Source organism: Mya arenaria, chromosome 11 (assembly GCF_026914265.1).
Source record: "Mya arenaria isolate MELC-2E11 chromosome 11, ASM2691426v1".
NCBI lineage: Eukaryota > Metazoa > Mollusca > Bivalvia > Myida > Myidae > Mya > Mya arenaria.
In genome coordinates, this window is record NC_069132.1 from 8,308,786 (window position 1) to 8,320,589 (window position 11,804).

General features: G+C 34.0%; 1 protein-coding gene across 1 annotated transcript; it reads left to right on the forward strand.

The window, feature by feature from the left end:
- The first annotated feature begins 209 nt into the window (after nucleotides 1-209).
- On the forward strand, nucleotides 210-8,755 carry LOC128207874 (protein asteroid homolog 1-like). Its single transcript, XM_052911052.1, has 2 exons — nucleotides 210-261; nucleotides 6,642-8,755. The coding sequence occupies exon 2, from the start codon at nucleotides 6,674-6,676 to the stop codon at nucleotides 8,753-8,755; it is 2,082 nt and encodes a 693-aa protein (XP_052767012.1). The 5' UTR covers nucleotides 210-261; nucleotides 6,642-6,673.
- Nucleotides 8,756-11,804: the final 3,049 nt, after the last annotated feature.

Below are 11,804 nucleotides of genomic sequence, written 5' to 3' on the forward strand. Positions count from 1 at the left end.
GGCCGCGCACTTCACGTACATTAAATTAACGAGTATTTTATGTTACGGTTTTAAATTACCTTAAGTTGGGCTTAACAACGTTAACATAATACCATTTGCATAATTGAGTTTAATTGGCAGAAATAAGCACGTGATTTCTCGAGACGCACGCAAAACATATAAAAGCAGTGATTTCGATCTAGGTGATCAATCAGTGACTACATTCAAGGTAAATATATAGAAACTGAGGGATTTGGACAAAGACTCAGGAAGTTTATGATAGTAAGTGTTAAGGAATGTGATTGATACACACAGTGAGTTTATTATTTTATATAATGAAACTGCAAACAAACGTACTGCATTATATCTTGACTGTTTTCTACTCAACTTATTATGATAATTTTTTGGCAAAAATGGTTAACATTAAGAAGGAAATATTAAAAAATAAAAGTTGTCTTGAAAGAACCAGCGACATCCGTAAACTGGCTATCTTCTTTACAAATAATCTTGCAATTCTGCGCCCGAGCTCGACGCTACAACTTCAAAATATTACGGCTGCGTATCCTTACCCAGATCGCGATACAATAAGTATCACGTGTCGCGATACACGATATGGATCGCGATAAATATTTTCAATATACCTAATACATGTTAGTTGCTGCAGATGATTCTAACAGGTTTTATAAATTATTAAGTGTTGTAGGAGTTATAAGCATGAAGTTCTTGTTATTAGACAATACTTTTTTGTATTTGCTGCATTCTAGCTAATAAGGTATAGAAACCAAACATCTTCAACAGAAGCTCTTTAAGTAATTTTATTAAGCACTTATCTAGCCTATATTTTAAGAGTGTGACTAGTCAAATGTAGTTCTTTAACAAGTATCAAGCTACCAATTACGCTGTATGTTAACAATTGGCAATAACAATGCGTCTTTAAACAATGAACAAGAGCAATGACAAAATATTGATATCAGTTCGACACAATCTATCCATTACTGTACAAGGGTTAAGCTGCATCTCTAAGCAAGAACAAAACAAGACTTCAGATCAGTGGTTTCATGTCCCAAACATAGGTTGCAAACAATTATCTCGTAAGTAAAGTAATAAAACTTTACAAGTTTATTGGTACACTTAGCACACGCATACATGTAATATAAGGTTATACAATAGTATTCTAATAACTACAATAACCACGCTATGGGTTTTTACTATAAGAACGAAGCAATAATGTAGAAAAGTGGTTACATTCGATCCGAAACAAAGACAATTTGTGTTTCTTTGGAATCGCTCTGAAATTTGCTTTTTTCGTAATTGATTATAACCACTACATTTGAATAAGTAATAAAATTCGTCTCCGACCTCTCCAGAAACATTACAAATTCTATCGTTCAAAATACTGTTCACATATACGTTCGCGTGTGTACATACGGTTATTAGGGCATTTACTGGAATCTAGACATTGCTATTACTTATTACTTAATTTTCTGTATAGACTAAATAAGCCTTCCTTGTCCGTCCAGCTATATGCGTTTTAACGATGTAAACTGTCTGTTTTTAGAGAAAAGAACTCCAAGGTATTTAAATGTATCCACCACCTTGATTTGGTGGTTATTTATGATAAAGTTTCTTTTTCTACGGAAACGATCTCCAAATACCATAATCTCAGTTTTGCCAAAATTTATATCTTATTTCCATTATGCGCAATAATTGTTAAACGTATTAAGCACTGACACGAGAGCCTCCTCTGTGTTTTCAAAACTACTGTGTCGTCAGCATATAATATAACAATCTGTTTTATATACATGTCGAAGTTGTCAGCTAGGACTAAATGTATGCCATTTTTGTCAAACAGTAGGTCTCTAGATAATTTAAAACAGAGAAAGTATCGGAGAAAGATTTTCGCCTTGGCGTACACCTCTAACACAGGGGAAAAGTAATAGTTAACAGAAATACAATATTTGATACCACTTTACATATTTTATATTATAATAGTTAACAATTTTTTCATTTATACTATGACACATTAACTTACTCCAAAGGCCGGTTCTCCATACAGAGTCAAAAGCTTTCTGGACAACAGTAAAATAAACGAACAACTTTTTATTTTTACTTTTACAAATTTCAGTGATTTTTTTCTAAAGCCCGCTTGATTTTCATTGAGAATATTTTAGCATTCTTAGTATTAAGTAAGCCTATTGTTTAACACAGCAGTAACACTTTTCCAACATATCTGAAAATTGCGATAGGTCTATAGGTTTGAGGATCATCTTTATCTCTTTTGCTTTTATACATTGGTATAATAGAGCCAATTAGCCAAGATTCAGGGATACAACCCGTGCCAAAGACTATGTTAAATAACTTATGGTAAAAAGGCATTAACAGATCACAAGACGCTTAAATATTCATATGATACCATATCAAAACCAGTAGCATTGCCAAAATTTAATTTATTTGTACAAACAATAATTTCATCAGTTGAAATTTCTTTCTTAAGATTATGGTTTATTCTCACATTTGGAAATTCAGCTTCAACATGCTCATTTGCATCAACGTTATAAGCATTTAAGTTTTAAAAGAAATAAAAAAATACATAAAGGTTAACATCACCAGTCTTATTTCTAGTGTTTAAACTCTTTATATAATTCCAATAATCTTCTGGAGACTTACTACGCTTTATATCCGCATGTCTCTTGTATTTGCTACTACATATTTTCTAATGATAACCATGTATGTTTTCGATGACTGGGTCACATCATGTTTTGTATCTGTGTTCTTTATATGACAATACCTACGTTAACAGGCATGGAACTTATTTCTAAAGATCACCATATATTATAAAACCATATTTTTTTCAACAAGTATTCTTACTTTTAAAATGGTAAGTTTTACACACCCGGAATGTGGTTCTGGCAGATTCTACTAATGCTCTTTTATTAATAATAGAATTTACTATTTCACCTAGTTTAGTTTAATCTAGATTGCCATCGCTCTTAGATAGATTCTCCATAGCATCACCTATAGTATGCATATTGATATTATAAACTAGTTTTTACTTTTTTCTTTGGATTTTCTTCTTCATTTGCATCGTTATCAGATTTGTTTTATTTTTCTGTGACTAGTTTAAAATTGATACACCAATGGACATTAGAGAAAAGGGAACAATATATTCTTACTCTAAAATCTTGAAAAAACAAAACAAAAACGAAAGCGAATCGCTCGATGCGATTACATAGTCAATAACCGATATTTATTTCATGCATACCGGTGAAAGAGTGAAAAATATTAATGATTGATAACTTGATAACCCTTGCTCATTCAACTCTGTACAGACAACTCGGAACTATTTTTACAATCTTTTAGAAGATTTGCTTCCCTTGACTTTGAAAAAATACATGTATGTCACAAGTACATGTTTGTTGTCGTCTGTAGTGCAGTAATATACACGCATTGACCGAATCGTATTGAATTGTCAAAATCAATTTATGCAATAGTTTAAATAAAAAAACAACATTTTTTGCGATTGATTATAACTATTTAAAAAGAACAAGCTTACCAATTTATGTAAAAACTATTTCATGGAACATACTGTTACAATTAACCCGATTGGTAGGTATTGGCCACATGTGCTAGTAAGAGAGTTGATATATCATTTCTTCCCACAAACTCTAACCGCGTAAATGTATGCACAAGCATTTTTAATTTGATCAATTTCCAGTTTACATTCATCAGTTCAACAATTCATTTTTCTTTTTAAAAACTTTCAAAGTCTGGGTTGCATCCCTCTCAAAAGCATCTTCGGGCACATCCTTGACATTTCCTCTGGGGTCTTCGTAAACACACGGGAACGTGAAATTCAACTTTAAAAGATATGAAACTAATTCGCTGTCTCAACAACAAAACATACTTCGGCTGTACTGAGCATAAATTCACCCCGAAAAAATACCGTAAGATCCAGAGTCTGAAAACGACAGTGACTGGATATACACTACGAAAAACACTAAACACAGACATCCGTTGCTTTTACGAGTATACACTTGTATAAGTCCATTATTGTTAATTTAAATCTGTTGAAATTGTTTTTGAATGTACAAAAATGTCACATGCTCATGTTTTATTGAATTGTATTTCTCCCACCTCAGATAAGTAGATCCATTAATTTAACCATGCTAGAAATTCTTATCTTGCCCACGGGCGAAGATAAAATGCCCGTATGGAACTTCTTTTAAAGTTCACCACATTGTAATTACCTCCCTTGTTGAAGACTGTCGTCTGTAGCGCATCATGGAAACCTTGTCTGGTGGCAATATTTAGAACGCGAGTTAATTATTTCTCGCTTCAAATGTCACCAGAAAACAGTTTTCACGCACCTTTCAAGAAATAATGCTTCACTCTTCTTAGAACTATTTAAAGACCGATCTGACTATTTACATACTCTGAATCACTGCGCGAGTATCCATGACAACCACAAATTATTGCATATCCGTACGCAATTATTTCCACTAAGCACAAAAGAGTTCCGGCAAAAAAATACAATTTTACTTAATTTTGTTTAACTGAGGTGGGAGAAAAAGCATCTACCATAGCCGCTCGTGTAAGATAGGTTCATCTCGACCCTCGCGCAGGGTGTTTTGCGGAAACTCGGTAAACCTCGTTTCCGCAAAACACCCTACGCTCGGGTCGGAATGAACCTATCTTACACTCTCGGCCATGGAAGATACTTATATTCTTCGCGATACATTTTTTTATTTCCGAAATGCTTTTGTTTAAATACTTGTTTTTTGCCTCATAAAATGTTAAACATGATAAGTTTCGTTAATGGAAGTAGGGTTTAATCTAAAAATAATTTCAATTCCAACCACCATTTCCATAAAATGTGGAACTTTTTTTAGTGGAAGGACTGCTCGCGCGAAAAGGAGGTAACTTTGACATAGCGATCATGCCACAGTTCCTTCCCTTCGCAAAGAGGCCACAGAAAAGATTACTCTAGCGGGGGAAAAACACGATATATGCATGAAATAAAACGAAAATTTGTTGAATTCAGTATTCTATATTACGAGTGGTCACCGAAAAATAATATTTATAATATTTATTATATATTTGAGTTCAACAAATGATTTAAGCGATTTAAATTGGACATACAATTACATAAATTTATATAAGGCCACATAGGCCACTAATTTTCACTATACATATATAACGGGCAATTGCTTTCTTCCTAGAAAACGGACCCTATTGTGACTCAACATTCAGCTTTCATCGTCCACCACAATCGATAAAAAATAACTTCAAAATAAAATTTGTAGGATAATTAGAGACCGACTTTGAGATTTTCCACCCAGGTTCTTTAACGGCTATAAAAATCCTCCAGTTTTTATCTTTACAATATTTGGTAGTTATTTATATATAAACATGTTCCCATATGCTCCTAGTTTCATTCGAATACCAGGAAACCCATGTGTGATTGAGTTTCAGTGCAGATTTTGATTCGATGTTCAAAAATTTGCTTGGAATGAAATACAAATCAACAAAAATAATGTAAAACAATGAAAAGTTAACAATATCAACAGAATATCATATGACTGCAAAGCCTTATTTTTAGTTTGTATTGTTAATAAGATGGTATACTTTCTCTTTTAGAACGTTAATAATATTTAATTCACCCAAAATTGTCCCTGCATTTAATCATTCTGGCTCTTGAGGAATAAACGAGTTTTTTTCATTTCATGTTGTGGAATCGCATCCCATTCTTATTTAAAAAAAAATCTTCATATGTCTACTAGGGTGCTATGTGGCGTTAAACGCAAAGAAACGCGATGTCAAAGAACAACCCAAACGTGTTTAATGAACCTTGCGCCTTGCAATGCTTTCAACGGAAAAATGGTTACGATTCATTTCTACTAAAATACTGTTTGGACGTACACAAGTAAAACAATATGTGCCTTATTCAAAATGAAATCCTCATTTTGTAAAACGGAACCAATTATGCGAACAAAACAAGTTATGCAACTTCTCCGTAAATCTAAAAAAAGCACTTCCATTTTGTGAGTTTTGACTGTAGAGTGTAGACCCCTACCCATTTCTAACCGTATTATCTTAAGTGAATAACCAATGCATTATCTTTAATATACATGCGGTTGTTCAACATAACAGTTCTTTCACAAAATAAATACCATTTATGATGAATATTTCAAGTGCCCCCCAAAAAACGTTAGGGAACACGTTGTGGCATGACTTTTTTGCCGAGTATATATTCATATGCATTTTCCATTTAGAGTATTGTCTTGCTTATTTTAATTTATTTGGTTATAAACATTGTTAGTTTTATTTGAACGTTGCTTTGAAAAGACATATTTTGACTAAGTTAAAATGTTCACTTAGCTGCTTTATCAAAACGGCCAAAGAATTTCACAAGATTAAGCCAATAGATTGACATACATCAGACATCAATTCCTCTAAAATCTCTCATTTATCGAAATAGCCCTACTTAAGACAACGATACAAGATACTCGAGTTGTACGACTTTGACTTAAATTGCTGTGGAATCATAATGCAGTTTTTGCTAACTTTTGATGAACAATTACCAAAGTAGCCGATCAGAAAAACAGGCATTATGTTGCAATTTGTACTTAAATGTCTTACGATTACAAGTAATCCTATTGCAGAGCGACCGAATCCATATCATGTGAAGTGAAGGATGGGCGTGCTAGGTTTATCTTCACTGATATACACCAACAATAATATTTTTGAAAAGATCCGACTTCATGACACTCGACTCATCATTGATGGCTCAAATCTGTACCACATTTTATACAACAATCATGTGCCAAACGAGTATGGTGGAAACTATGACACTTATGCAAACACGTGTAAAACCTTCTTCAGAACCCTCACGAAATGTAAGGTGGATGCGTACGTTGTCATGGATGGCGGTTATGACCCAGATGACCGAAAATGGAAGACTGTCTTAAAACGTAAGGCATCTAGAATAAAAAGCGTTGGTACAATTTGTGGCAGGAGCCCCAAAGAAACCACGGATCATGTTCTGCCGATTTTGTGTGAAGAAACTTTCTACCATGTCCTACGTGAGCTTCAGATACCACACGTCGCGTGTCCATATGAGGCAAACAGAGAAATATCAGTATTGGCCAATAAGTGGGACTGCCCAGTTCTTAGTGATGATAGCGATTTCTTTATTTTCAAGCTGGAAAATGGAGTTATACCTATCAAAGGAATCGACTTGACATTACGACCTCTCAAGACTCAAACGGAGCAGTCGGCCTTACAGGAATCAGAGACTTCACCAACCGACCAGGAAGATATATATATCTCCGTAAAATGTTACCGATATAGCACATTAATTAAGACTATCAATGTTCCATGGAAGTTCCTACCAATTCTTGCTACATTTAGTGGTAATGATTATGTAGACCCCAGAAATTTGGAGGGTTTCCACGAAGCGATACGATGGAAGCATAGAAATAAAGAGCTTAACCTGAGAGCAGCCAGTCCGAAATTGATGTCGGTCGTACATTGGGCAATGGGCATACAATCGGAAGAATACGCTATTAATTACGTATTAAATCACGTTGAAAACCTAGCTCCCGTTGGGAAATCAAAATTGCGAGATGCCCTTAGGAACTCTATAGATAGCTACACAGACATCAGGAATTTCGCTACCATTGACTTGGTTAAGTTCTTCGATGCAAACACAGATGACGAATCGAGACCAGATCGGGGAACGCTGATTGATTACGTCACCAAGCATCCATTGCCAGCTTGGTTTTCGGAGATGTTAAGAACCTGCGAAATGGCAACTTTTCTGCAGAATGTAGCTGTGAACCACAGAGTTATCTTCAATTGCCAGATAGAACACTTGGCTAACCCGTCCACTTATGAATGCTCCCAGCACATCAGAAGTGTCCTGTATGGTTTAATAACGCAATTCAAAAGGCCCAAATATACAAGATATGAAAGGAAAACTTTTTTAACAAACGACATAAGGAAATTTTGCATTGAAGAAAATGACAGACTGGAAAACGAAATGATGAAAGTTCGTATTAGGCCTACGTTTCGAAATGTCCCGGGTATTACCGGAGAGGAAAATCAAAAATTCATTTTTGGCACTTTAGGACTAAATTCTGAACTTGTCGATTCTTTAACTGCCGACCCGTGTACCAAGTTCCTTATAGGTGTCCTGCGCTTTTGGTGGACACATGCAGATCCAAAGATTACAGAAAATTATTTGAGTTCCGCTGTTATTGGTTTCATTTCATTGCACTCTCACTTCTTTCAAGATATGAAATGTAGTCCGGATGTTGGTAAAACAGTCAAACTACCATGCTTAGTTCCAAGTATCGTGAAAGCAATCGAAGGCCAAGGAAAAACTCGGATGAATCAGTTTGCTAGTGAAATAAAAAAACACAAAGACAAAAGTACCGATCAAGCATCACGGGACAACGAAGAAATAACGATTATTCACGGCTTTTCACAGTTACAGACCTGCTACCTAAGCGCTTTGTACCTGAACCAGGCTCTGATGTCTCCAGTTGACCTCCCCAGCCCTGGCGTTCTCTTCAATTTTACGTTTATGTTCAATGTTTGCAAAAGCCTTGAGACTTTACAAAATAACGACTTTTCAGACATGTTCCCTTTGGAGTCACCGCTGCATGATTTGTTTAAGTCATGGAAAACCGCTGTCACCGAGCTTGAAGACCGCCCGGCAGTTGACGAGAAAGTAATATACCAGAGAGAAAACATGGAAATACTCAGATGTTAGATCTATATTGCATCACATATATGGTTACAATCACTCTTCAGTGGACTCAAAGAATACTAATTTCGAGATGAATTTCTAAACTGGCGATGATTTTCTATAACAACTTGAATGGGAACACAAATTTAAAAGTGATTTATTCTCGACAGGTTGCCATTTATAATTAAGCCTGTTTGTTTTCAATATGTTTATAATTGTATATGTTTAATTAATTTCTGTCTCGTTTTTGGTAACATATTAGATCTCAATCAATGCATGTATTTAAAAATGCCGCTTTAAATCTCAAGTATTTCACAGAAAAAGAAACCTAACCTTATAAAACTGAATGTTATTAAGAGTAAAGAGTTGATGCAGGCAAAATATTTTAAACTTCTACGAAAAGCTATTTTCGTCGAATATCTGATAAATATAACAAAATCTTAATTATAGCTAATTCACATATAACCGTTTAAACATATATAAACATCCATTTTTCGCTATGCATTTTCCTTAGTTTTTGAACACTTAAACTTAAGTAAACATATGTAGCTATGATACATAAAATGTATCCCGTTAAATGTTGAAATCACCACAAAATCAAATATATTCAGTATCTACGAGAGACCAGTGACATTTCAAATACAGTATTTTATGATTTCCCTTTCATGATTTCGCGAATTTATGATTTCGTGAATTCGGGAAGTTGAAATCGTGAAATGGTGAATTCGTGAAGTTGAAATTGTGAATCTGTTAAAAGGAAATCATGAAATAATGAATTTGAAATGTCACCAACGGTTTTTCCTCGTTTTCTACCATTTTGCAAACTGCTTTTCCCACTACATGAACAAGTTGAAATATGCTATGGTTATCTAAACTTTAGAGTTGCTGTATTGTTTTTTAATTGCTATTTATACTATTTAATAGTATTATTACAAATAATTTCAATTGAAGTGTACTCTACATATAGTTTTGAGTAGAAGCATTGCTCATGTGGCCGCATAAAGGGCCGGAGGGATTCAATGAAGTGTACTTGCCTTGACAATTATAGTGACAATTTGTATCAAATAATGTTTATGATTAATTTATTGTTAAGATATAAAATATTAAATAATTTTGATCTAAACTCAAAAAATTATCAGAATGTATTGAGTGTTAGGAGAATAGATATTCTATGACCCATTTCTGATAGATAAATTGTTGTTTCAATTGTCGTAGTGTTAATCGAGCAATATATTATTGCTGACTGGCTGACTGTGTTACATCATTGCTCTTTGGTCTTAAAATATTTCAGAATAATGCTCGACTCTAAATGTTTGAAGGCGTCATTTGCCTCGTGACCATGATTCAGCATTTTATTGGACAAACACTATGTATAGTGAATATTTTTGGCAAAAACAATCACCTAAAATGCTACATTTGCATTCAGCCATTCAGATCTTTGTTCGAATAAAGATGACATTGTTCAGTAAGTTCACGTTTGTTGTGTTTTCTGTAAAGTAATGAAAACCAAATTATATTTACTTTAAACATTTTATTAACAATTTCATTTTATTTTTGTGTAGACGCAAACTACATTATTGTCCAATGCGTATTCAATAGCTTTGTGTGTTAAATCTTCATCGTTTAATTGTGAACCATTATCAAACTTAAGTTCATTGTTAATTTCGGATAACCTTTTTTGAGTGTTGATATGTAGACTGTGTGAATATTGACAATAAAACGTGTATTTCGAACGTGTTGAACAGTTCGTTCCCGAAACTTAGTCATGTTTAACCGGGTTGAAGGCCGTGAAGTCCTACATTTAGTTTGACAGTGATATATATACACTGGATACGGACAATGACACGCAGCGCGCATACGCTATCAGTGTTTTAACATGTAACATTAGATTATTTACTGGTATACATTCATAGGAAAGATTTACAAAAAGAGTTCAAACTGATTTAGATTTAAACCAGTGTTTAGAAGGCGGGGAACCAAATGATGACGTATCTAAAGATGTAGATTAGATTCAACGATTAAGCGTATAACTACTTATCAAAGGCCGTTTGGCGATTTCATCGGCTTAAATTAAGGTAATAATCTTATATCAAGACTAATTTAAGAATATGCATCCTGTTTTGCCAGTACTGACCTTGTTCACTAGAAGCGATCAAAACCGACACAAAGGCACCCCCTGATTTAGCAGAACTCCTTGTTTATGAAGCCGTTTCAATAAAGGATTTTAACCGTAACTTCAATAATCTTAAACATAGATAATCTTCACAAACGGCAACACACTGATTTTATCATTTCAATTAACGACTAAAATCGGCTTAGATCTTTACTGAAACGGATCCCTGGCTAGTAAAGATAATGATATCAAATCTAATTGATGACTCTGAGACTGATAAATGTTAACGACTTCTCTTCAAGACTGTGTCACATTTTTAGAATTATTGTGAGGTGTGTAAAGATACAAGCAACCATCTCACATATATGTAATTATCTTACCTAAAATGAATAATAGTTTTAATAGACGTCCATGAGTATTTATATGAATTTTGGTTTTGACAGACTCGTGTGTCCAAACTCAGTGCCGTTAATTCAGTGTTGAACGCAGCAGAGCGTTTTTAAAGTGACACTCTTATTCAAAATCAATACATACACATGCATAGCAAACATAAATTTTGAGTGATACACCTTTAACTACTTAATTAATAATGAATTTATGGAAAAAAATAAATTACTGATAACAAAATTGTAACTGTGTATTTAATAGCTGAAAACGCAAAATAATTAAACGCTATCCTTCATAAGAAGCATTGTTTTCGACATTTATGCCTCCTTTTTGGAATATTAAAACCATATTACTTATTGCGTTAAATCTTATTTGGTAGTAAGAGTGCATCTTTAAGAAAAAAAATTGTTTTGCCAGTGCTGACTGTGTCTGTAACGTGTCGGCTGTATGTTCAATCGATGTCTTAGAGCTTAAAGAGATCGCTCTTTAATTTTTCTCAGGCTACGTTGCCTAACGATTGGAACACATGATTAAAACATGATTGGTAAGTTAAAACATAATCAACCGATCAGT

Coding starts and splice junctions, on each gene's coding strand:
- LOC128207874 (XM_052911052.1), top strand. CDS start 6,674: ATGGGCGTGCTAGGTTTATCTTCACTGATATACACCAACAATAATATT.